This window comes from Limanda limanda, chromosome 9 (genome assembly GCF_963576545.1).
Source record: "Limanda limanda chromosome 9, fLimLim1.1, whole genome shotgun sequence".
Lineage (NCBI taxonomy): Eukaryota > Metazoa > Chordata > Actinopteri > Pleuronectiformes > Pleuronectidae > Limanda > Limanda limanda.
The window spans coordinates 25,722,867-25,750,618 of record NC_083644.1 but is presented as its reverse complement, the minus strand read 5'-3'; the positions used below and the strand labels follow the sequence as shown (position 1 = coordinate 25,750,618).

General features: G+C 41.6%; 1 protein-coding gene across 2 annotated transcripts; it reads right to left on the bottom strand.

The window, feature by feature from the left end:
* Window positions 1–554: 554 nt before the first annotated feature.
* On the bottom strand, window positions 555–26,265 carry btbd8 (BTB domain containing 8). 2 transcript variants are annotated; one of them, XM_061077857.1, is made up of 19 exons: window positions 26,215–26,265; window positions 25,265–25,383; window positions 22,544–22,723; window positions 21,711–21,835; window positions 20,125–20,242; window positions 18,267–18,356; window positions 16,927–17,007; window positions 16,743–16,839; window positions 15,462–15,550; window positions 13,934–14,036; window positions 13,289–13,471; window positions 13,038–13,208; window positions 9,311–9,440; window positions 8,340–8,401; window positions 7,103–7,646; window positions 6,084–6,171; window positions 5,523–5,641; window positions 3,537–5,432; window positions 555–1,363 (listed from the first exon to the last, which is right to left on the bottom strand). In XM_061077857.1, exons 2-19 carry the CDS (start codon window positions 25,366–25,368, stop codon window positions 864–866), a joined length of 4,680 nt encoding a protein of 1,559 aa, XP_060933840.1. In that variant the 5' UTR covers window positions 25,369–25,383; window positions 26,215–26,265; the 3' UTR covers window positions 555–863. The 2 variants fall into 2 exon arrangements, with proteins under 2 accessions (XP_060933840.1, XP_060933841.1); XM_061077858.1 differs by having other exon boundaries at window positions 26,223–26,265.
* Window positions 26,266–27,752: the final 1,487 nt, after the last annotated feature.

Below are 27,752 nucleotides of genomic sequence, written 5' to 3'. Positions count from 1 at the left end.
CACTATAATCCACAGTCATTGTCCACCGCCGCCAGTTAGAATCCATTATCAGCTGCCGCCTCGGTCGTGAGCATTAACTACTTGCCACTCCTGTCCCAATCAGCCGAAGCAGCAAGCAAATATTAATATCAATAATTATGGAATACTTCTTCCAAGCAGGTTATGCATGTTTCACTCCTGTCTGTTTGTTTGTTGTTAAATTATAAGTAGGATTACACAAACACTATGACTTCGATGAAACCTGGTGGAAGGAGGGGACATGGGCCAAAGAAGAACTAATTTTGATGTGGCTATTTTTTCTTTCTTTAACATTGCTAGATGTAATGGCATTTTACACATTTCCCAACCCATCCGAGTGACATTGTAGTTTACGCCTCTTCAGTACGTTCGTATTCCCCAGAAAATAAAACAGACAAACTTTTCTTCTACAACAGGACAGTAAGGTACTTTTTTTTCTCCATAACACAAACCTTTATTTTTAATATGACACTAAATGCAAGCCAATAGGCCAATATCATTTTTCTTTAAGAAACTTATTCATCATATTACCAGAAGACTGTCAAGAGAAAAATTTAATTTTTGTCTCATTCTTTTGTAAAGCTTTCAAAGCAACATTGATTCAAACATACAAAACTATCAGCATGCATAACAGCCCATTAGTGGTAAGAACCAGTCCACTAAGGGCATGATGACGAATGCACATAAGCTACTTCAAAGTCCAGAGTTCTGTGGGGTCCAGAGAAAAAGACATGTCATCAATTGAGACAGATTATGATTATAAATTATAATAAATTAAAAAAACGATGATGTAAAGACTTCAAAAGTTCAAAGAGAGGCCATCAGAGTCCAGCGGGTCTGTGCAGTCAGTGATGTGTCTCCAGCTCCACGATGGTCCACTCTCCCTGTGGAGATGCAGCGTCTTCTGGGGAGAAGCTGGTCACAGTGATGCTGGTGGAGGAGTCCTCCAAGGGCGAGATGAGCTCCGCCCAGCGTTTGAAGGTCTCCTTCTCTGGGGACAGGAAGGCCTGCGAGTCCAGGCAGTCTCGTGACAGGGACAGCGTCTGCTTGATGAGGTACTGGGCCAGGTTGAGCTCCTCAGGCACAGGGTTTATGACGCCCAGGCTGGACTCCTGGTCTGAGAGGAGCTGCTTGAGCAGGCTCCAGTCCCGCTCAGCAAAGTAACTGCCTTTGTCATCGTCCCGTCTTTGCTTTTCTTCCTCTGCTTTCGGTTTTACATTCCTGTCCTTGTCCGAGCAGTGCTCAAAGGCTTCTCCCACATCCATCTCATAAATGGGAGAGAGGGCTTTTGATGGTCGGCGGTCAAGTTTGCAGCTTTGATCCAATCTGTCACAACCATTGTCGCCTAAAAGCAATTGACAATACTGCAAAATGACAAACTGGTTCACTCCTCCACATTTCTTTTTTTTTTCATCATGTCATCATGAGACACTGCCTACTACAATGAAACATTGATAACTGAAAGTCTACCCTTAATGCAACTGTCCCTCAAAACATATTCCAGAGTGAGGTGAGGTGAGCACAGTGAGGAGGAAGTGAGTTGGTCACATTCTGTTCAGTTACAATTGGTTCAAAACTCACCAACCACCTGAAACACAGAGGTGGACAGTTGCCGTAAAGGTAACACACAGAGGAATGCTTTTCTGAATGCATCTCTTCATCCACCTGCTCCAACAAAGTCAGCCATGCACAGCCAGCACCAGTCAACCTTTGCATTTAAATAAATAACAGTGATGTTTTGGAGTTTTACATGCAGGTCTGTGAAAGAGCAGACCTCATGAACAGACTTTAGCACAATGCAAGCAGCAGCTCCTTACTTAGTAGAACGAATGATCGCACAGCGCCAGTTTATTTTTTGGCATTTGTTTACTATGTTAAAAATAGCAAACGATGAAGTGAGTGATCACTGTTTGATGCAAAAAATGAAATCACTGACATGTTTGCATTAGGTTAGACTCTCAGTAACGGTGCAGCAGGATTTCTTGGAGTGAAAAAAGAGAGACATGGCAGCTGCTCGATAGACACATCACAAACTGTACATAGGAGGCTACTGACACACAGCTTACTGAACACAAGCTTATAGACAACAAAACAGTTTCTTTTTAAAAGAAGACATCTTTATATCTACTCTAGTGAGGTATGACAAAAGGTGATGGGACAATGTAAAAAAAAATAATGGATGGCATTAGGATGGCAAAATAATTTTAATAGTACATGCATGTGTATAGTGCAAAAATTCAAATTCAAATTCAAAATTAAAATAACAAGGAACCCAGGAAGAGGTACATTCTCCATAGAAAAAGAAAAACAGCAAGGAGATGCAAGGGAAAAGTTCCTTAATTTAACACGCTTCTGAGAAGCAGGGGCAGTTTACTGTTGTGTATCTCATATGAAGATTTTGAGTTCAGCCTTTGTACCACGTTCCAGAAATTTGATTAAATCCTTACCTGGTTGCAATTTACCGTACCACGATTTTAAAGGTGCTACATATAGCATTTTAACATAAAGAATAACTTTTAAGGTTTTAACTTTGAGATGGTAAATTATGTAAACAAAGACACCATGACTTGGAAGCCAAGGGGCATCCAGTGATGCTACACTTCATTTAGCACTGTCAACCACGAAGTCAAGATATATTTGTACTTTATGGCACAAAAGAAATTTGTGTTTCTCAAAACGCAGGTAATAAAAACAAACTCAAACAAATGTATTGAAAAAAGCTAATGGGGCAAAATAAAGAAGAGACATGCTGGAGCAGAATCCTCTCAGATAGGAAGCGCTGGGATTTCTGGGAAATGTATTCTGCATTTTGACAAACACAAGCTTCAGTCAAATCAATACTACATTCAGTGGCTTGCAAGAAGATCATGTTATTGTAATGGGATTACATGAACAATTCAATAATATGTAGACGGTAAAATGTTATATATAGATCCTTCAACTATGTCAAATTCTCTGTGGCTTACAAAGGCCAAACTGTTCCACTGCATAAAACAAATGACAAAAATAATCAAAAACTCTTATTTCTTTTGTACATGAAAGTGCATTGGTGTAACTATGTCACATGCCTTGTCACAAGGCAGATTCTTTTAGACAAATACAACTCTATCATCAGTCTTAGTGAAATGTACACTGCTTTCCCCTTTTTGTAAATCTAAACTGAATTCCCTGGGCCTGAAAGCCTCCGACTACAGGTAGTGCAGTTGTTTCAAATTCTCACTTTAAGTTAAATGTTTTGACGAGGCCAATTTCCGTCTTTAAAAGGATACTGATGGTACAAGTTCAAATTAACAACAGCCACACAATCCACTGATTTAATTTGAACTTGAACTAGTTTCTAAACTAGTATAGTCAATAATATCCTTTTGAAGGAGGGATGGTGTGTGTTGGGTGTGGGGAAGGTCTAGGAATCGGAGCAGAGGAGAATGAATCTTGCAGGAATAAACGAAACCTTCTGATGGGTTTGGATTTGGGGAGGGGGGGGGGGGTCTAGTAAAGATCCTTAGGTCATACATTACCTGCTGGAGATTGTGCAGCATTGACAGGAGAGTCCCCTGTCAGCTGAGGGTCATTTAAGTCTAGATGTAAATCGGCTTTCCTGCTTTCTGAGGGATTGGTGTGATTTTTGCACGGCCCTCCGTTGTATTGTTCAGTGTGCCGCAGGTCCAGGTGGCACGGGCGCTCCTGGGGAGGGAGGTCTCTGGTGTCCGTGTCCACGGTCGGGACACGGAGATCCACCTGGATGTGATTACTCTCCTCCTGCACAGGCTCCTGAATCTCTGTAAGGAACACAGCTGACTTTCCTTCGAGGTTCTTGTCCTTCATTTCTGCATTTTCAAGATGGCTCGGCGAGTGGTCATGTTGGTAACTGGGAGGGGCACAACCGGACTGAGGCGCTGTAGAGTCAGACTCAAAAACATCACAGGGAGTCACAGCATCGTCGGGCTGCTGAGGTGGCGTCTGGACGCCGCCCTCTTCTGAGCCCAGTTCCTCACACTCATCAACAGAGAGTAACACTGACCGACGGAAGTTGGAAGTGGACTGGTAATCAGGCTGCTCCTTCTCCTGGTCCGCACCATCATCATCGAAGGCCAGGTTGACGATCCCCTGAAAATGTGGCGAAGGCTCAGTTGGCAGAGGAGCCGGACCTGGAATCACCTCAACCTCTGACCTCTCGTCTTCTGTCTCATCTTCCTCTTCCTCCTCCTCCTCCTCCTCAGAAGAGAAGAGCTGGTGGTCGGGGACGGCTTTCACAGTCACAGTGTTCTCGACCTCTGAGTGCTCCTCCTCTACGTGAACCTCGTCTCTGTGCAGCCAGGAGCGAGGGCGTTGTCTCACTCCCTCCTCCTCGCTGGTGGTCTCTGCCTCTCTCCCGCGTAGCCGCACCTCCACTCTCAACCCAGCCCCGCCTTCACACATCTTTAACTCCTCTGGAGTGCTGGTGTCACTGCTGCTGCGACCCAAGAAGTCATGGCAGCGCATGGTGCCACACTTGGACACCCCTCGGTCGTTGGAGCAGTCGTCGTCTTGCGAGCCTCCTGCGTCGTAGTCCTCTGAACGGGGCTTGATGTCATCAGAGGAAGTGGTGTGTGTGCTGCATGTCTCAGACCCTGGGCTGACCTGAGGCTGGATGCTGCTCCACGAGTCCTCGAAGGGGGTGGGAGTGCTTCCCACGCTGCAGGGGGTGTCTATGGGGACATCAGTGTCTCTCTGGGAACTTGGGGAGCTTACCTCACGAACTTGCCCTCCACTGATGTGTGCTGGGATGACGCTGCTAGGAGACTGTTTCGCTTTACTCCCTTCAGTCTGTTTGCACGCATCTGTAATAGCAGATTTAACATGGGGGGAGTTTGCTGCTGGTGGAACACTCGCCTCATCTCCTCCTCTGCTGGTGTTTTCTGATTCCTGTACTTCAGTCTCCTGGAGACTCCGTGTGGGGTTTGGGTCCAGCTGAAGGCTGAGGAAGTCCTCTCCACCCTGGCTTGTTGACTGCAAACTGTGAGCTGCCGGCGCTAGCTCTTTATCATTTGGACCAAGCTCAGCTTTACAGTCTGAATTTTTACCATTCGCTGCATCTTTTCCTTTAGGTCCTGATTTCTTGCTGGCAGCGACAGCTGAGGTTTTGGAAGATCCTCCAGACTTTGGTGAAGATTTCTCTGCACATGATTCTGGCAGACTTTTCGGTTTCAGTCCAGTCTTGGCAGCGACAACTGATTGTCTGGACGGGGCCGGACAGGCTTTAGATGGTTTGGCAATGGATTTAGCAGAGGCTCTAGTATCTGGAACTGGTTTTATGATCTTCTTTTTCGGAGTTTCACAGGCAGCTTTGTGTGCAGTTGAGGATTTGGAGCCATCCTTACTGTCTTCTTTCCTTGGCGAAGCAGGCTTCTTTGTGGAGGATGCATACTTAGAGACTGAATCAAAGACAGAGCAGAACAGAACGTTAAGACCTTGCTAGAATGCACCGACAGACGTTTATATGAAGCAGACTTTGAACATCTCACCATGATGCTCTGGTGTGCCTCTTCCCTTGTTGTCTGGTCTTGCTGCTGCAGTAGAAGCTTTCTCTGCTGCACCAGTCTTGGCTTTTCCACTTTCTCGCAAACTTGCCTTATTGGTTGGACTGTGATTCATAAAAACAAAGATAGAAACAACCATGTGACCACAAATATTTTACCAAAATACTCCAATAATAAATATACATGTCTCACACCATCATAAATATATGTAAGTAAATAAAGAGCTGCAGGAAGAATAAATCATGAATTTATACTTTACACCAGTAGGTGGTAGCATTTCTTATGATGGACTTATATTGATGATTGCAACCAAAATGTTTGATGGATGTTGAGCCTCTCCCTTCAACACAATCTCCCATAACTTTACCATAATGACATTTTCATAAAGGTCTTTTGCATTTAAATGACACTTAGATTTAGACGTGTTTTCACTCGACGGGAACATCCAAGGATAGGTTGACCAGCACGTGGATTTGATTCTTTAAATGTTACACTGAGCATTCTGATAGACAAAAGAAGCCCCTTGATGTGAAGATGACAGCTCACCTGTTGGTTTTTGTTGTGTCCAATTTCTGAGGAGGTTTTGCCAGTGGGGATTTGTTCACTGCCTTGGCCTGGTGTTTGGGCTTCGCACCTAAAACACAGAAAATAAAGCAGATCCTGGATCGTGACTGTGATCATGGTTCGTGGTGGCAGCTGATGATGGATAATGATTACAACTAGATAGACAATATGCTTACTCACTTTCACTACTACCACCTCTATCATTGATCATCTCTGTCAGATACTTTAAACATTGATACACCTATTGATTTGTTAGACATATTTTGTTGATGTCCTGTATTACATGCACCATCTATTGCACTTACTGGGAGAGGGATCTCTCACTTGTTAATCTCCGAGATAGTCCCCTCCCCCTGCTAAGAATTTATTTTTGGGTCATTTTCCGTCACTCTTACTGAGGATTAAGGGAGACGATTTCGCACCTTGTTGAGCCATTTGAGAAAAATTATGATTTCTGAATATGGGCAAAACACATGTAAAATGTGCTGTAAACAGACAGTTTTGCAAACAATGAACCAAGTGAAGAACAAACCAAAAAATCTTCAGGCTAGCAGGTATACATAATACATCAGGCATGAGCTCACATCACAGACTTCCAGCCTGTCAATTTCAGGGTGGGGTACAGGGACACATTTTGCTCCAGCTATGAGAAGGGTTTACTCCACCTCCCCACATCCAACCTTGCCAGTAAAGTTCAACGTGATCAGTTACACCTCCCCCATGTGACAAAGCCAAGAGGCCAAGGACAGAGCCTCATGCTCTTTGTTTCCTAATAAATCAACATTCATACATGACGCTGCACTGGTTTTCTCAAAGTGCCTCTTGGGCACAGCACAACATTCATAGAACTCACTAGTCTGCAGGTGCTTTCACGTTCCAGCTACAAGTTACGCCTGGAGCTACACTGCCAACACTTTGGAGTGGCTGCAGTGATCCACTTCCCTTGTAATTTGTGTCAGTCACACTGATGAAATGTAAACAAGTCAATAAAGAGTGTAAACCTGGAGCGGATTGGGTGTCGTTGCAAGGGCTACTGGCACTGGTTTCTGGCGAGGTGCTGCCTGATGTGGAGGAAGCAAGAGGCTGAGGTTGGGTGGTGCCAGCAGAGCCGTCAGCCTTTCCTGCTGAGCTCCTCTGAGACTTCACTGCAGCCGTTTGGCTTGTAGACGTGCAGCTCGGGGGAGAGGTTTTAGGCCTTGCACCGGGATTTGGCTTCTTGTCCTGCTCCTTAGCCCCGTGAGAGCTTCTGGGGCCATTGGCAGCGGCTACCTCACGCTTGGCCCCTGCACTTCCTGTGCCATTGACAATCGGTGCACCAGCTGATGCTGTCTTCCCTTTTGCTGCTACACTCCGGTCTCCTGGCTTCTTTACATTCTTTGCCTTGGGTGTGAGCCCATCGCCAGGCTTGTTAGCTGTCCCCAGTCCATCAGACTTCATGGTTGATGTAGCACCACGGGGGGCAGATGTTTTATAAGCAGGCACTCTTTGGGTCCTTTGCAGAGGAGGACTCTCAGGTGCAGGTGAAGGACATTTCACAGCCCTTTGCTGCCAGAATAAAAAGATAATATTAGTCACCGAAAGGGAATCATCTTCAAATAACCTGAGGACAATCTTATGAAACTGAATACATTAGCTTAGCAAAAAAAAGAAGCTATCTACCCCACAGTCTGTAAAGATCTCTACCCTAAACTAGCAAAAAATCCTACCACTGCTTATCCTATTGTGTTTTCTACCTTAATTAACAGTTACTCTCATTATTTTGCATCTTATGCTTCTTTCTTGTTTCATGTTGACTCATGTGCACTCTCACAAATTGAAAAAAAACGACAGGCCATGGCAACACTCAAAGCTCCTGATCTGACTCCATCCATCCTCTTCGTGTGACATCTGTAGCTTCACTGTTCTCCCACCCAGGCCTCATATCTATGCAATCCCTATCTGGATCACCCAGGCCAGGCTTATCTTAGCTTTACATCTGTTTAGAGAGTCTCTGCTGCTCATTTCACAGTGCATCTGTTTGCTGTGAGGGTGGGGCATACATGGTATCTGAAGGCCATGATCTGTAATGACTGACTGGGATTACACAATTTGGAAAATGGATTTCTCTAAGATGAAGCACACTGATAAATTCACATCATCATCATTGAAGTAACAGTCAAAGTTATGGATAACAAATAGCATTAATTGAGGTCATGTTCTTGATTGAAAAATAAAACAAGTGTTGAATAATAATATTACCTGTGAGCTAGAGAGTACTGGCTTTTTACCAAGTCTTCTATTGTCCCCCTTATCAATAGCCTCTGTGAAAACAGAATAAAAGCAAGATGTAATCTCCAATAAGCCAGATAGGGTCCTGCCTGCAAAACAGATTATTCAAATACAAATATAACACAGATGAAAAGGGCAGCATCATTATTCAAGACCATGTTTAGGTCACTTATTATGTGCGCTAGAGGAGCCATTGTTTTGATTCACAAAGTCCAGTTTCCACATCCTGTGTTTACGCTTTGACCATAAGGACACAAACATGAAATCAATGGATGCTTAAGAAAGCCCTGTCTGGGAATCTATTTCGATCAAAGCACTGCAATTTCTGTATTTTGTACATATACAATTTAAGAGTCCAATTATCCAGTGATCTTATTTTAACAAAACATCAAACATACAAAATGAATTTTTTTGTCCAAAGTGGATTTATTATGTTTGAATGTGAGACCTTGAATCCGGTTACACTGGTAGGAAATGCACCAGTAGAAGGCTCGCACTGATACCAGCTAAATTATTCATATAATGCATTTATACACATTACTAACTCAACAATGAGGATGCAGAATATTATTGTATTGAATGTATACATGTTTCTAATTATGTGCACATCCACAAAAACAAGAATCCACCCTCATCTCCACCCAGTGAAGACAAGCATGCTGCATTTACCTCGATAGCCAGAGGTAAAAGCACAGAAGCAGAAATGTCTAAGAACTGCACTGGTAAAACGATGAATTGGTTGGTAGAGAGCAGACAGCTCTGTAGAAAGAAGCTATTGAGTCTTGATAAACCAACAAGATATGCATCTCGAATGATGCACAGCCATGGCTTTAGCGCAAGGCTGGGTTAGGAAGAGGAAAAAAAAACATACATCCACACACTGCAGCATGAACATCCTGTGTTAGACTGGTGGAATATAAATTATAAATACGCTTCCTCACCTGCTAGTATCCTTTCTCTGTGTTTGGACGACAGAGCCTCCCATCCCTGCGTGTGGCGGACTGCGTAAAAGGTCTGAAGCAGGAAGGTCCAGAGGCGACCTCGGAGCGTGCAAATCTCTTGCCTTAGCGACTGGTGGTTACACAGAGGAGAGACAGAGAGGGGGAGAGGAGAATAATGGAAAGGGGTGCACTAAAGCGCAAGCGAATCAGCAGCTGCTTAAAGAACCTTTCACCATGGCAACAAATACCCCTCCCTCTCTTCCTTTCTCTGTCCCTCCCTCCGCCTCAGTAGCTGTTGCAGAATCCAATTGAGCTCCCTTGAGAGAAATCAGTGATGTCAGCGACTGATGCCCATACTCCTGTTTCCACGCCTGATTATAAAAAGGGGGCTGGAAGGTGGGGAGGAGTCATCTCTTCCTCCTCCGCCGCACTATCCGCACACACACACACACACACATACATACACACATACACACACACACACACACACACACACACACACACACACACACACACACACACACACACACACACACCCCTTAGCAGCAAATACACAGCCAGATTAGTGAAGGCCGCTGGCACACGTCACAGTCTCCCTCAGACTAATCCATTCTGCCATACTGTACAGCATTTAAAGGGGTTAACTTGTGCAGCTAGGTCACTTTCCCCTGGAAGTCAGCTCATAAGATTAACATGGCTGCTCACTAGAGATTTGATTAGTCTGTATTTTTTTTCACAGAATATTGAATGATTGGGCCTAAAATGTTCTTTCCCAACCTTTAACAGACTGCTTACAGTGTATGTGAGATTGTTAAATACAATATACCAGCATTTTAACAATTTTCTTCATACATCAACTCAGAATCCAAGTACACTCAGTTTGTGCTGATATTTTAAAACCGATATGATTCTGTTACTGTCAACAAATCTCATGAAAACATAAAAACCAACAGTGCCTTAGTCCATCTCTCAATAATTTATAATGTTCCTAGTCTAGACTTTATCCCTTTGTTAAAAATCTTAAAAACATTGCCACAATCATTGTTTAAAGATGCTTAAAACTTAGCAGTGGAGGGCACTGAGGAGCAAGTCTGCCGTTGGGGGAATATTCCCAGATTCAGATTTAGCATGATAGTATTTTCAGCAAGGTTGAAAATAAATACACTACTAATACCCATGTTCTTCCTATTGAAGTTACATGTTACCCAATGCGATGGTATGGTTATATGATGTGTTGTCATTTTCGTATCAACAATGGATGAATAAGATACATCAGCAATTGGCCAGGCAAAGGCAAGACTAGGAAGTTAGGTTTTCATCTGCGTTTGATTGTAAACACAATTATGCAAAAGCGTAGACGGGTAGAGGGGTGGGGCATTACCTCAGAAGAGCCCACTCAGTTTTGGTTTGGATCCAGATTGAGGGTGGTTCCAGGAAGTTTTTTCATCCTTTTCCTTTAATATTGCCAAATAGAGCGTTTCTAACATTTTCACAGACTCCCCTGGAAATAATTCATAGATCTTGATGAGATGATTGATGTTTATGAGTGTGTGCAATTCGGTGCAGATCCTCCCAAAAGATGGATCTAGTGAGTTTAAATCTGGTTTCATAAGAGGACTGTTGGGCCTTGATGGAGGTATGCTCACTACTGAGTGACATTCTAGTCAACATTTTTAACACTTTTATTCTCTTAAAATTTGGTAGTTGCCTGTCAATGTGCCATAGTTTTTTACAACTCTACAGTTTGATGTTGACAGTTAAATGTGTGGCTTAGAGGGTTTAGAAATCACCAGTAATAGATTTGATCACACGATAGTGATGCAATAGAAATTTCAGAAACCCTATTCCAGTGTTTTATACCAAAGCTGAGCAGGGACAGTCCCACATCACACCCAGATTAGGAATCCATGAAGCAAAGCCAGGCTATTCCAAACATGCCGCCCAGTTCAGACCACTCAGAATCTCAAACACATATTTACCCCCCAGTCCTCTGTTTGGTCTGAAAAGCTGAGTGACTGTGGAACCTGTACGTTACCCTGCATCCAGACTGAGGCTAAGCACAAGATGACAAAGCAGATAGTCGTTGTTAGTTAAGATTTTTAAAGTTACTAGATAAAAAAAAGGCCTTTTGAGAGAAGGTGAATACAATATAATCCTAGTGATGGTTTAAGGAGTGTGTTTCATCTAAATTATACAAATTGTTGTAATTTTTACCCTAGAATTGGCCCTTTAAATTGATATAGTTTATATTTACATTGGGGGGGGGGGGGGGGGGGGGTCTGGACAAACTAAACACCCTTTGAGTTTCTATGAAAGCTGGAGGTTACCACAGGTTCTCTTTTATGTTTCAAAGGGGAGGATGAGGTGAGGGGTATTCAGCTGCAACATGCAACTTCACCGCTTTATGTTATTAAATTCAACACATTGCAACTTTAAAGAAAATGAAAGGTTGACAGAAAGAAGAAAAGGTTCTCCTATATGCCATTCAGACATGAATATCGATCCTAATGATCCGATCACAAGTGGTCAGGGCTAAGTTCAGAGCCAAATGCATCCTTAATGCGTCTTCAGACCTGATCACTCAAACTACATTAAGAGGTGTTCTGGGACAAACATGGTCACATTGTTTAAGCCGTGTGAACCTGAATGACAATAATCAACTGAAATTCTGCGACCTGCTAAACCTCGTCACCATATGTTGATTTCTTTGTGTCCACCATAAAATGATTGATTCTTTTTTTCTAATGGGCAAAATCTTTATCTTAGACTCTCCTGAATCCACTGTCTCTCTCCCTCTGATTCTCTCTTGCTCATTCCGACAGATACACATGCAAAAAAACTGAACAAAAACAAAAATCATTATGTGGGTTTTCTTTTCTGAATATAGAGCGCGAGAAGTGTCTTCTGGTCACGAGTGGTCACAGGAGACACGTTCATGACACTTCTTAAAGGGCCCATATTGTGTAAAATACATTTTCTGGGCTTTACAATCCTTAATGACTTGAAGGGGGTCAGTAAGGACCCTCCAAGTATGAAAACAGTCACTGCATTGAAACGTCGCCTTTCGTACTTCCTTCGTCCGTGTCAGTCATCTTGAAATTGCACTCTTCTCTCAGCTCTGGACTTAATGTTCAGAAACATCCTGTTGTAACCGACTGTTAATATGTGGCTGGTCTTCTATAGCTGTATCCAAACATAACACCGTGACTTTCAGCTGTGTTTACCAGAGAGCTGGTCAATGCGCCAGAATGAGACCGGTGATAGGCCTGGTAGTGTGTCACTCAAAGTGCAGTCAGCCAATCAGAGGGGGGGCTCATAAATCATGAATGAGGCAGGCAAAAACAGCCTATTCTGTCTGGAGTACTAGAGAGAGGCAGAATAGAGGACATGGAAATACACTGCAGCAGGTTTTTCCGACTTTAACCCACTGATATATCATCTTATGGGCCCTTTAATACCAGGTTTGAGCCCATGTACTAATTGCTGTCCACTTGTGATCAGATCTCTCGAAACGGATGTTAACATCAGGTCGGAACAGAAAAGGAAGCTAGTTGGCCATGACTTACATTATTCTCATAAGCCTAAATAAACTAGATTAAACAGGGAATATTACTTTTAATCATACTACATTGACTATTCGCTCAACTGCTTGATTCTGATGACAGTACGATGTCTAATGAAGAGATAAAGACAAAAGGGTCAGCCAAGGGAACATGCTTCATTTCACCTCCTCTAGTTTTTGCTCTCTCTGCTTGAGGAGAGAGTCCTCCTCCATGTCATCTCCACACAGACAGTTGACAGCAGTGAAAAGTTCACAGCAGTTATCCACAGTCACACCTTCCCTGATGGCTGAACACAGCTTCTTCAGCAATGCGGGGTCTCGGGTGAACTCTTCCCTCTGTAACAAAGCCACACACACGCTGAGAAATATGAAAGAAACTTACGCAATACATCAGCACGGCTTCAGCACAGTCTTACCCTGCGGAGGTCCTGGAAGGCCTGAGTTCTTGTGACGCTGGGAAGGTGCTGGACAATGACTCGCAGGCTCTCCTCCTGTAACTCTGTCGCGAGAGACCTCACCTGTTGAGCCCACTTGACTTCTGGTAGACTGCCAATCAACTGCTCAGTGCCACCGAGCATGGTTACTGCATTCTGCACAGTCTGAATGGAAACATCTATGAGCTAAAGAAACTAGGACAATACAAAATAAAGTCATGTAATCATAATCATTCATGATTGATTCCTTGTTTCCTGCCTGGGACCTGTTGATCAGTGAAGGGATTCCCTGAACTGTGTAACAGCTGTGAACCTTTGTACTTGCAGAGAGAGACAATAGTACATTTGTCTTGAGTTACTCACAGGGTGGGTACTAGCTCTTTTGCAGCAAAGAACGACTGACTCAATTACCAATTACAAGCCTGGTTTACTCCCCATCTGTCTGCATCCACATCCTTTTCCTAAATTAGCCCATCTTTAATAACTGAGAATTTAATAAAGGTCGTCTTTGATAAGATCATGGTTGAGTTTCCTTCCTGTGGCAAAACACTGAAGAATGGGTTGATGATATTTTCGCGAGTCCATGAATAGAGTATGGCTGACGACTGTGGGAGGGGAGGTACTCACCATGGTTTCAGTGACAGCAGATAGACAGACTTTTTGGAGCTCGGGGGACAAGAGGGAAAAATTCCTCTCACACCAGGTCTTCACAAAATGTTCAGCAACCCAACTGGAAACACACAAAAATAGTGGACGGTTCAGTTTCTGGACAATTTGGAAATTTCTTCCACCCTAGTCAGACAACATCCTGGTGGCATTTTTAATGTGTCTGCAGTCTAACCTTGGGGAATCTCAGAGTCTGAGGCTCCATGCAGCAGTCTGCTCAGCTTTGCTCCAGAAAACAACAGAGCGAATGAGGACAAGATGCATTCAGAGCATTTTGTGTGACTCATCAGACTCAGCAGATACAACACGGTCTAGTTTAATCAATGAAGCAGATCTCTGCTGTCACTGTGTGAATTATACAGGAAATTAAATCATGGCAGCCATATTACATGGTACCCCCTGTCCCCCTATAATGTCTGTCCCCCTATAATGTCTGAACAGGCAAACTTCTTTGCCTGTTCACTGAGCACAGGTAACCTGCAGCCTTATCAGAGTAATGCAATGCAATAAACCCATGTTTATGAAATGTCTTCTACAAAATAAGTGTCTTTAGAGACGCCTTAAAGGGATAGATTACCCAGAAATGAAAATTCACTCATTATCTACCCCCGTGCTGATGGAGAGGGGGGAAGTGTAGCTGATAAGTGATCTATCTTAAGTCGTAATAAAGCAACAGAAAAAAACACAACATGCCCACATAATCCTTATGTGGTGTGAAAACGAGGTCATTTACACCAAGCTTTGGGTCTAAACGTCCAACAGACGTGCCTAAGCTAGCAACGGTCCCTGAATGCACCTCGTCGCAAGATAGCAGCAGACATTTTCATGAATGTCGGGGCTTCTGGACACATGCATGACACCACAGGAGCGGTATGGAGGCATGTTATGGTTTTTCTGTTGTTTTATTACATCCAAAAAAGGACTCACCATTTACTTCAACTGTATTGGATTTGGCTGCAACGCTGTCTAACCCAGAAACTCCAAAAGTGTCTTCTCAATTGTATTTTATTTCTATTGCAAATATTAATCACTCAAAAAGTTAGAGTTTGAACCCACGTGCTGGTAACCTGGCAACAAGGTGCTGATGTAACTTGCAGTGGCAAAAGTGGTGACAGGTTGGAACATGCTTCACATGTGATTTGCTTAAGGTCAAAAATTCCATTTTCAGGAGCATAAATTAAAACAAAGTGACACTTACCAGCCTGTATGACATTAAGAACAAGTTTCCTTTTTTTAGATTATAGGACAAGATGTTGAATATCACTTGTACGTTTGAAAGTCTTCTGCACAATTTAGGATACCAACTACCAGTAGATGTAAGCAGGTGTCAGCAGCCACCAGTGGATGTTAGGGAGTGGGACATCACTTTAGAAGTCCACCTTAGCGTCATCAAGTGTTTTGGCCGAACTTGAAGGTACGCTGAGGCTAAAGGTAAATCTTACTGGCTATTGGCTTGAATGGCAGTACTATAAACTTCCTTGACACTCACCTCTTACACAGCAGGTGGAGACTGTGAAGGCCTAAGGCGTGTGTGAGAGACAGGCACTCAAGAACTGTTCTCTGAACTCCGTCAATCGGCTGCAAACACGAAAAACAATGAATTTAAGTTCATACAGTGATTGAAATCTCTGAGGGATCTGTCGGGTGCAGGAGTTGAAAAAGTGACTAATTAACACATGGCAGAGTGAGATGGTTATGAGGCTTTTAGAGAATTTAACCAACATCAATACCGACACTGGACATGCAGTCAAAGTACAAATTCTGCAAACGTAAACTAAAGGGAATAACAGATAAGAGATTTGTTCTTATGTTTTTTAGCTGTCATCTCAGATAACTACAACACATGTTTCACTGCTATCTTAAATGTTGAACTACGAGAGACCAATAGGCGTAACAGAGAAGATATTTCTTAATTTAAAAATACAAATTTGATATGGAATTCATTATGTTTGATTCAATATTGACACTGGACCAGATTTACTTTTTTTTGCTGTCTTTTTCTGACATATTTGTGATGCCTTCTGCCCCAAACATAAACTACATGTATATAATACAAATAGGTTTTTAAAAAGCACACACGGAGAGGGGGAACAATAAAGACAATAAATATAACCTATAGAAACAAACATATGAATGGAGACATAAATATTGCAATCATCAACATAATATATGAATACTATTACATAATAATGGAAAGGGAGGGGGGGGGTCATCAAACATGAATTTGATAATTACTCCTAACAAGGATTCACTAAATATAAAGGCTAAATGCAACAAAAAAAAAATCAAAATGTTGGATAATTGAATTTTAAACAATTTTAGAGGGGAAATAACAGAGTATTAACCTGATGAATGTGTTAAATTGGGAATGTGGAACATAGAAGGATCCAGAAGGAGTGAAACTCCAGCAAGGACAAGTTCTCCTTATTTTCCCAAATATATTTTTCTTTTTCTGATAGAATTCTCACAGCTGAACAGCTCTCCTTCACTGACAGTATGTATCTCGGGGGGCTAAGCCCAGGTTCATGCCAGGAGCCTTGAAGCTGCTCTCAAATGAATTAGAGCTTTATACATGTAGAGAATGGTCATAAAGTCAAAGAAAACTGCAGCACAGCATTCTAAGAGTTCATCTAAAAGAATTTGAACTGGACATATGTTCTGTATCACTATGCTTAATTGACCAGCAAAAAGACAAATACAGTGAAGTACACATTGGTAGGTAAAACGCTAATAATATCCATTCTTTAATAATTTCTTTTGCACAGATAACCTTAGGAAAGAAGCGGCAGTAGTCCCGGATCAGAACCATCTCTACTACATCTTTCAGCCCCTCCAAACCCAACATGTCTGCTGCCAGCATCACCTGACTGTGGGATAGGAGACACAGAATGCAGCTCAGTTTGTTTTCAGGAACTGTATTTTAATTCTGGACTCAGTTCATTCACACACTGTACCTGGCACTCGCTCCAGACGGCAGATCCACAATGGCACCATACATGTACTGGAGCAAAATCTCCATCTCATCGGGCCCTAAGCTGAAAGGATAAACACAATCTGATTACAAGCTACATTTGACTTGCCAAAACACAAACTGTCCCCCAGTCACAATTTAATATTGTCAATACAAGTCCTGGCATACAGTGTATATGAATTTTATAGTATGTAATGTATATTTTTCTGTAAGGGCTGGAAACACAACATAGATCACTGTAAAAGAAATCCATATATCCTGCAGTACATCACATGACTGCAACTGGAGGACTAGTTTACAGGATTTCCCGTATACGTCAATGCAGCCGCTCTCTACTCTGACAGCCTCGTCTTCCACAGTTACTCTCACATCAGTAAAGCTGAGGCGAGTGAAACGTCTCTCCTTGGATGAAAAACTGGGCTTCGTTTCCTAATGACGCTCTGACTGTAGACTGTGGGTTGCAGATGGGAAGACATTCATGTGCATCCTAATTGGACATTCTACTGGCGGGAGGGGGCAGAGTGTGTGCGTGAGTGAGTGTGTGTGTAAGGCCCAGGTATGACTCATGTAGTGGGGACCCAAATAAGTTCACACATATTGGTTCCCTTATGGGGACAAAAGAAAGTCCATAAATTAAATCATTACAATTTGAAGGTGAAGATTAAGGTTAGTGTTAGACAAGTAGTAACTATGGTTAAAAATTCAGTCTGTGGAATTTAGTGAAATCTAGTGGTGAAGCCGATGTTGCAGCTGAACACTCCTCCCCCTCCCCTTTCCAAACATGAACCTGTAAAAACCTTCAGTTGTAATCAAATTCAAAAGGTGTTTAGTTTGGGCTTCAGTAAAAAAGATTCCGGTGTCCTCAGAGAGGACATGCTCCGGCTGTCAATATAAAGTATTTTTTATATTTTATAAAAAAAAGGCCCCATTCTAGGGAAAGAAAACAACAATTTGTACAATTTAGATGAAACATACTAATGAAAACATCACTCGAATTATTTAGTATTCAATTTCTGCCAATAAATCCCTTTCACCTAAATTCTTCAGGTAATCAATGTAATGTCTTCTGAAGTCATGGAGACACAATCTCTCTCGCTCTGTGTATGTTTGTGTGTGTTTGTGTGAGTTTAAACATGACATTGTGAGTGAACCCTCAAACTGTACATACACCTCGGTTGCAATCCATGAATACTTAATGCAGCATAGTGCGGTGATTCAGTTGTATTGTTAAGGGGTGAAATGTAGAATTGTCAGAGTAGTGGTGGAGGTGCATTAATGATCCCTGAGATCTATTGCTTAATGATGCCGATGCACAGATCTTACCCTTGCAGGGTGATGCACTGTCTGGAGCTCTCCATCCAGCTCCCGCTCAGCATGGCTCGGAAGTACTGAGAACGTGCACACAGCACTGCCCTAGAAACCCAATAAAGCAGGTCACCACTTTAATATTTTACATCATCTGGCCTGTCTGTGTTTACTTAGGCTTTGAAGTGACAAGCGGGAGGACAAAACATTATCTGTGTCTGTTCTCTAGTCCCTGGAGAATGTGTTTTTTTTCTCCCTGGCTTAATTGTACTGTCAGTGATATTAAAATGAAATTCCACTGAGGTGTTTAGAGTACCTAATAGGCTACATTAAAGGATACGTCTGGTGATTATGTATATTTTCTAATTGTAAATAAAACCAACAATGACTTGATCCTATTTGGAAGTATTTTATGTGTATAAAAGTCTGTTACATCTCATTCCTCTGCACCATAGAGCTCCATTGTTGCCCAAAAACTATTAAAAGAACATCAACGACTCACGTTGTTGCACTGACTGACATTTTCCTTTTTTACAATCAACCTCAGCACTGAAGTTTATTTTGTCTCAGTCCCACATGGACCATCCTGTTGCTATAAATACTCGGGATTGAAGCGTCAGTAATTATAATCTAAATGTGGATTAATATTCAGACCAAAATAGATCTCAACAAACACACCAACCAAAAGCAATTTATAAACATCAGAAAAGTTCTGAAAAGTCTGGGAACATCATCTTAAAAACTCCCAAGTATTATAATAACCAAGTAAAACAATAATACACAAAATATAGTGAATAACTTTCCAGACTAACCTAATTTAAAAAAGTAATGTAACTGTTCGGTATGGACAAGCACTATTCTTTGTGCCTCTTCATTAATCCTCTGCTTTTGAGCTATATAGATGTAAATGCTGTTGGTTATCCTTGTGTGCATGTGACCTTGTTAAAGATGCTTCATGCAAGTTTTCTCTTCCTAGAGAAAAGGTTTCTTACCGGTAGCTGGTGCTGGGGACTTGTCAAGAGCTTCAGCTGTCATTGCATTTACAAGACAACAACTTATAATAGGCCCTCAGAGCAGCACTATCTCCTCAGGGCAGACTCGATTCTACAGTGTCTCGTTATTGTCAGATGGACCAGTGCTAGCTGGTTAGAATGCTAACTTCAGAAGAAGAAAAGAAATGATGGGTAAGTAAAAAGCTGTTAGTACTTATCTTTGCTGAGTTGCAATAGCTGAGACTTATTTATTCAGAACTGTGTTGTTCAATAATGCAGGCATTGATGGAAATGTGTCTTTCACTAGTGTATGGCACAGACTTATGTTCCCTTCAACTTCTCTACGATTACATTCTGCCTGTGTCTCTTTTGTAAAAGTGATAAATGGTTCTCCACAGTGTGAAACAGATTAATATAGTAAAGTAGGAACAGTAAAGTCATTGGTCTGGGGTGGCCCTGATTCAGCCTCTGGGTGAGAGCTGCTGCAGCAGCTAACACTGGGCTGTCATACAGATCACTGCTGCAGAGCAACTGAAAAACAGCCCAGCTTCTTCTCTCTGATGAGCCTCTGCTGGATGGCTGCTCCCCCGAGCATACCCTGGGAGAAACCTGTCTCCATGGTTACCAACTGCTACTACTACCACCTCTGCATCAATGATTGACCATTCACTGCTGCTCAACACTGGCATGAGTCGACAACCTCTGTATTGTTTTACAGTTGGTAAATGTGGCTGTGGTGTACTGAAATTAGCTATGAAACTTTTAGGAGGAAAAAAACTAACAGAATGTGCTTTTCCTGATGTATTGATACAGAGGGCTGGTGTAGCGCCATGAAGGAACGGAAAGGAAACAATAGAAAAACAAAAGAAATAGAATTACTTCACCTGTGGCAGGAGAAAACCTGATCTGCTACTTGGATGGTGATGTCACACTGCTCTCTCCTCTGGTACAGATCAAGCAAGTCAGCTCCGAGGCCAGAGGCTGGCTCAGGAACATCAGCATCTGGACCAAAGTTGAGATGGATAACGAGGAAGGTCATTAGGGAGAGCGGTCAGGGCAAAAGACTTGAGGTGTATAACAATCTGTAGAAGCCATAATCAGTTATATGAAGTGAAGGGTGTGAACCCATTGGAGTTATCTGCATATCTGTATGTTTGTTATGAAATATGGTCAAAACTACACCCAAGCTACTTCAAAAAACTAAACAGAAGTCATATTATTATTTTAGTCCATTTTGAATATGCCACTTAAGCTGGAAATGGTAAAAGTTATCAGAGTTAAGAAAGTCCTCAGTTCAGTAAGACAACATGCCTATTCACCGAAAGGGATTGAAAGTCCACCTGTTGGAGCGGCCCATTGAAGACAAGGTCTTTACCCAATAGAGACATTCATAGTATCCCCGTTTTTAAGCTTATCCCAGTTTTGATCATATTCAATAATAGTTTTTACATGGAACATTGTAAAATCTGGTTATTCATATGCCCGTATACATGATCAGTACAAGTATTCCGGTTACTTATAACCATGTGCTGTTTGTTTAGATTCCTGTATGGTGGCTAGTGAAAATTAGGCCGCTTTGGCTTTGTCCTATCAAATGCCAACATCGCATTGCGTAATTGTGTTATCCACCTTATTGCCAGCAATGGGAGCTGAGAGATGACAGCAGGTATTAAACATGTCCTCCACTTTGGTCTGTGTCGTGCAGTCACTGCCGACGCATAGAACCAGGGCGCAGTAGATGGGATTGAGATGTAATAATGGAGCCTGTGAAGGTACTCAGCAGTGGTCAGAGCCCGGGATACGATGTATACATGCACCAGTATCCTGGTTAGTAATTCTATCTAGTAAAATCAAGTTTTTCCAAAACCATAATGAAGCCTGATCCAGGACACTGGAATGGGAATAGAATGTTGACATGCTTAAATGCATAAACAGGATACTTAATAGTCACAGACATCCTTTCGAATACATCTGAGCTGCACCTGTTCTGTAATGAAGAAATTCCTCCTTAACGTTGTGAAGGTTTGATAAGCAACTACCACACATTTAGATTTTAATTGTTTGTGTGGTCTTAGCTTAAGCATTTGGTGTTTTGCTGCATTTGTGTCCAAGATGAAGGTCAGATCAAATGTTATGACCAATTAATAAAGAAAAGCAGACAATTCTACTGGGTTCACTTATTCTTTCTTGCAACTTTATAAGTGTATTTTTGAGTGTGAAAAACCAGAGGCCACTATTGAAATACTGTAAATACAAAAAGAAGTTTGGTAAAGCAGAGCTAAATGTTGAATTATCAACAGCATGGCCACATTACTATGAGCAGTAACGACAACAAAGATCCAAATGTGATTAGTGGTAAAGTGGATTACAGCTGAGATAGCATGATGTGTAGAAAGAGGAAGGAGGCAGCTGGACGGTCACATTACATGGAAAAAAAACCCTCCAGAGATAAACCTGTTGACCTGTTCACCTGAGTCTGTGGAACAATGAAGATCTGCGGAGTCGGGATAGCACAGACTTCTGTCTGGCATGAAGCCTTCCCCGTCTGGAGTTATTTGAGGCGAGCGCATGCTCTCCTCTGCTGTGTACACTCGCCTGCGGGGGGGAAACACTAAATGTTAATTAAAACTAGGCCTTTCACAGACATTACATTACAATCTCACTGTGACTTCAGTGGTGCAGTAGCAAGCAACTATGCTGTGTAGGGGTGAACGATATTAGGGTTAAAAGGTGATATCGATAACGTTGTTTAATTATGATTAATGATTAAGTGTCACTACTACACATCTGTGGCTCTGTTTGTTTCTGAGAGCACAACACAATTTGATGACTTTAGGCATTCTGACAGACAGTCTGTCAGTGAGTCATGATACAAAATTCTTGGTATGTTGAAGGGACAACTAATGTTGTTAAAATAGGACTATAATAGGTCTCCCTCCCGTAGTGGCGCTATTTTACCTACTTTCGTCTTTATTGCTTTACTACATACCCAATATGGACAAGAGGTATTGGGACATCTCCACATTTAACCGACAGGAGCTTTTACGATACCCCATTATTAATCCATAGGCATTAATACGGAGTTGGTCGCCCCCTCTAACAGCTTCCACTCTTCTGGGAAGGCGTTCTACAGTATTTTGGAGTGTGTCTGAGGGAATTTTTTGCCTGTTCATCCAGAAAAGCATTTGTGAGGTCGGACACTCATGTTGGATGAGAAGGTCTGGCTCGCAATCTGCGTTCTAGTTCATCCCAAAGGTGTTTGATTGGGTCAAGGTCAGGGCTCTGTGAGAACTCACTGCTTACCTGAGAACATCTTTCAGCATGGACAGCTCACAGTCGGGCAGGTGAAGGATGGCTGGATCTTTGTGGATCTGTCCCTGTAGGAAATGAGGAGCTCGAGCTAACAGTATGGCTTTGTGTGCTCGGAGTGAGCCTGAGCCAGCATACAGAGAAACATCAGCTTCCAGCTCCTCCTGCAGTAACCTGGGAAAAACATTATGACCCTTTATAAGGGGGCATTCAATCAAATGTTGTTTACTTACTGACTGAAAGGAGACATTATTATGGCTCTGGCTCAGGGGAGAGAGCAGGTTGTCTGCTAACCAGAAGGTCGTGGTTTGACCTCCTTGGGCAAGACACTTAACCCTAAATTATCATTCGCCACTGTGCCGTCAGAGTGATTGATAGATAAGTGTGGCATATGTATGACAGCGTGCATGAATGACTGAACACAATTTTTAGTGTTAAGAGCTTTAAGACTAGAAAACTCCATGCACAAACCATCGGCATGAAAAAACACACAAAGACCAACATAAAAAAGAGAAAACAGGGCTGGGTGATATCTGGCCAAATATGTTATCTACCTCAGTCAATAATAATCACAATTATTTCTTCAAAGAAATAAAATATTAAAATATCCAAGTTTTTAATCCTGGCTATAATCTATTTCAATAATTTGTAGATGCTTTATTATCTTAGCCAATGACGTGATGATTTCATTCCAGTCAAATGTTTGGTTGGTTGGTTAGTAAGTTTGCAATCAAGATTACAGAAAAGCAACAGAAGAGATTTCAACAAAACTTGGTGGAAGGTTTAGTATCAGTCAGCGAAGAAGCCATTTCATTTTTTTGCGGATCTGGATCAGAAGACGGATCTCAGATTTTTGTGAAAAAAGGCATTTATGATATCTTAGAATTTACCCAGGGAATAATGCATGGTGCAGCTTGATAGAATTTAAGGGGACTAGAGAGGGTATGCACTTTGCTGAGTGACATTCTAGTTTTACTGTGTTTAGTCTTTTCTCATCTGTAACATTTTTATTTCTATTACTTCTGCCCAATATTTTGTGTGATCTTGAAACTGTTTTCAATAGCTTGCCTTCATGTCTTAATTTTTTATTTGTAAATACTTTGTAATGTTTTGAAAGGTGCTATGTAAATACATTATTTTATTATTATTATTATTATTATTAAAGACAGCATTGTGCTCCTGAGTAAAGGTTGTGGTTTTAAACACTAAAATCAATCATGTGTTATACCTCCTTGCATTGCTTGAACAATGTATAGGCAATATATCGATATCTATCAAACTTTTGTTTGTATTGCTACGATTTTATTGCAATAACTATTTTGCATATTCCCATGCAGAGAAAATATATAAGGGCCTTCTTAACCGTCTACAATTTACAGCATTTAAAGATGAAACTGAGGGTTTATTTTTTTCTACTTGAGAACACCAAGTGCGGACCTGAGGCACTCCACTTCTTCTTCACCATCATTATCTCTCATCCTGCCTCAGTGACTGATCTGTGTGACACAGAAATCCCTCAGCTTAGAGCCAGTCGGGCAGCGCGACTTCTAATGCTGGTGCTGTGTCCGTTTCTGTAACGTTCTGATGAGAAGAGTCTGAATTCAACAAGGAAACTCATACCCCTGTCCACACAAACCCACTGGACTGCACTAATCATATCAACATGGGACAGTTTACTGTTAACATCCACTCATCAGTGAAATATATTGCAGCTTCACCCTGTTTTTTATTTTCCAAATCCACTGATTCTATTATCTGAGTAAAAGCCGCGTCCGTGACTAATAATAATAATACTTTTATATAAACATATTGTGCAGATTAGGTCAATTCTAGGAGGTATTATGTGTCTAAGAGCTGGATTTATCTCTTATTTCTTACAGGTCTCATTCCATCACTTAGTAAATGATTATGCTTTTCTTTATAATTTCAACAAACTTGTGATCAATGAACCAGGCCAGTTGCGAAAGGCTCAAAATATGTTATGTAGAAAAAAAAGCTTGAGCTCCAAATTGTAATAAGGACATCCTCTGGTCCAAGTAAACGTTTGCGCCAGAGGTAATGACATTCTCTGTGGGTGTATGGAATGTGGTCTACCATGTTCACATGAAAAAGAATGTAAGGTAACTGTGACCTTGACTGTTATCCACCAAAATCGAAACAGTTAATCTTCCAATGAGTCTGTCGAAGCGTTCTGGATGCAAGGCGTTCACAAAGCAAACGTGTGTTTTATGAGGTCACAGCGACCTTCAGCTTTGACTGCGAAGAATCCAATCTAATTAGCTCAGGCCCCAGCACCTTGCCTAAACGTTCCAGACATTTTTCTGTTGTTATGAACACGCCTGACTTTGACAATATTCCTGTGTGTTCCTCATATGTGAAAGACAAACTCCAGAAAATGTCCAGATACGCTTTTCTGGAGTTGAATTTCCATCAGCTCTTATTTTGACTTTGTCAGTAGCTACAATATTTTATCACGAGAGAAATTCTTAAGGTACCAACCTTCGGAGCACTGTGTTGTTACAGATGGATTTTTCCTTTATCCTTTATTTAATGAGTAAGATCCAACTGAGATACAATAGCTCTTTTACCAGGGAGTCCTGTTCAAGCACCAGTCCCCAAATAACCCTCAAATGTTAATGGTTCAGTGTGTAAGATTTGGGTGAAAGGGATCTATTGGGCCACTGACAGGTCACTGCGTATAGTCACATATCTTACCTGTTCAGGTCTGCTGACAAAGCAGATGATAAACATCTCTTCAGCTGCTCTCTGTATTTGCGCTCTTTGGCCTGGAACTCTCTGGCAGCCTCAGTGGTGATCATGGTTTATTGTGTTCTCTAACAGAAAGAGAAAAGACAGAGTTCAGCTTGTGAATGTGTCACGCACCGCTAGATAAGACTAGATAAGAAAAATGGGACAAGATAAACCTAATGGCATGCAGAGGAAGCCAAGTAAAACATGTATGAAAGCTAGTCATGAATTAAGCCAGCTAGTGTTGTTTTACAATCAGTTACAGCAAGCCACTCATACTTTACTGTTAAACACAACGATTATTTTATTATATACATTAAACTCAACATTATTGATTATATCCAGTGTGATGAACAACATATTTCACTATCACACAAACTGATGATTTACCAACCACTGTGAACCAGGGGGCGCTGTTTCATCGATGTAAACAAGGCCAATGGAGATGGGAGAAGATGAGCACGACTAAACATAAATTCTACTACTGTTAAATGAACCAAGAACTGTCATCAGCTGTATAATAAAATAACAAATAGCAATTAGCTTTAATAATAGATAGAGACGTAGCTTCCAGGGGAAAACGCACCTCTGCTAGCATCACTGTTCCTCTCCCTTTAATTATAAATAATTTGACTTATCCGATATAAAACACACACCGCTGCACACACACATACGGACATAGGTGTGTGTTGTTCCTCAGCTGGACTCGGTCTGTCCTGTCAGCTATTCTACACCATCACTTTCATTTTCCTCCTGCGAATAGCATGCTAGCGCTAGCTAACCTGGGCTACCGTTAGTAGTTTGTTTTCATACCCTGACTATCTGCACACATGTCTATTAATAACTAAACAGTAGCTGTCTGTATGTACGAGTCTCTGTTACGTGGATTAAGAGATGATCTTGATTTATCTACTGACCCACTGACCGAGGTTGTTGACATCACTGCCACCGCACGCTGTTCATCCACCTCCCACTGGGTTTGAAAAATCCACAAGGAGCGGACAACTGGTCACGACCCGGAAGCTGACGCACATGCGCAGTTCAAATGACATTGTGCTCATTGTCGCATCCTAGTGGTGTTTCTGCTGAACGTCCCACATGCTGCATTGATTTGCCGTGTCGTGATCAGTTTGTGATGCTGAATGTATCTAATCCATTTAGTTTGAGTGTTTAAATTAAAATAAACTGTTATTATAATTATTATAATAATAATGAATATTATTATTGTATGAACCAACTTCAGCTTCATCATCATTCTGCCACTTTGAGTTTGAGGTTAACACGCTTAAACACATCACTCGTGGAGTTATTGTCGTAATATTTTGTGTCTATTTTTTCTTCAAACAGTTCTATTCTATTTGATTCTATTTCCATTCTTTTGTTGTTTACCTGTATGTATTCTGTTCTTGGGCTGCTGTAATACCAGCATTTCCCTCAGGGGGGATCAGTAAAGAATGATATTATCAGGGCCGGGTCTACAGGCATGTATGAGGGGGCAGCCACAAATCTTGAGGGGGCATTGTGCTTTATTATATTATTATTATTATAAATTGGGATTTAGTTTGAGGGGGCACAACATTTATTTGAGGGGGCCAGGCCCCCTCTTGCCCCTGCCTAGACCCGGCCCTGGATATTATCCTTTTATTTATCTTATGTTAATCAGTGTCTTATGGCAGATGTATCAGCTACCCACAGACAGAGCCCATGGTAAAAATAAATTAATAAATAAATAGAATTAAATCAAATCATTGGTTTGCATATATGGCTGGATATTAAGATTGAGATTAAATTAAATAAACACTTTTGAACGCGATTCAACAGCAACCTGGCCTTTTGCACAACCTTGACCTTGATTGGCTCGGATCTGTCACATTATTTGTAATGACATTACATGTATTATCCATTGAAATCTATTGTGTTTATGTTAAAATTTGACACATTTTATCATAGATAAACAGATACTCCACATATAGACACCCATATGTGAAGCCCTGGGAAACAGGGAGAGGCTTGTCAGTATGTTCAAGCTCACAGCCCGAAGGTGGTCACCCTTTGGTCTCTGGGTCATCTTGGTTGGAGGAGGAGGAGGATTCTTTTGCAGCATGCAATGTGAACAGCATCAGTAAAGTCTTCTTGTTAACAGAACGCTATAGATTTGAGTATTTTATTCTGACTTCAAAAAAGATTTCCTCTGTATGACATTGACATGCATTGTTTCTCAGACTGTTCTTTAATGATATTGTAAATCCTGCATGCATGTTCATATTCTTTGTATTCATGGGTATTCTTTGTTCAGCGATGACAATTGCATCAAAGTAAAAAGAAGGGTGTTTAAAGTGCAGAGATTTATGTTCTGATTATAGAGATTCAGAGAGGAAATTGATTATCTTTAATAGTGTCAGAGATGGAACAAGAGAGAGACTATAGCCGTCCTGTTAATGTTGGGTCACCTGTG

What these genes read in the sequence shown, in the direction of transcription:
- btbd8 (XM_061077857.1), bottom strand. Translation starts at nt 25,368, where the DNA reads ATGATCACCACTGAGGCTGCCAGAGAGTTCCAGGCCAAAGAGCGCAAA. An exon ending in ATGCTGAAAGATGTTCTCAG is followed by an intron (nt 21,836 to 22,543) that starts GTAAGCAGTGAG and finishes TCCCCCCCGCAG; the next exon opens with GCGAGTGTACACAGCAGAGG. An exon ending in CCGTCTGGAGCGAGTGCCAG is followed by an intron (nt 16,840 to 16,926) that starts GTACAGTGTGTG and finishes CCTATCCCACAG; the next exon opens with TCAGGTGATGCTGGCAGCAG.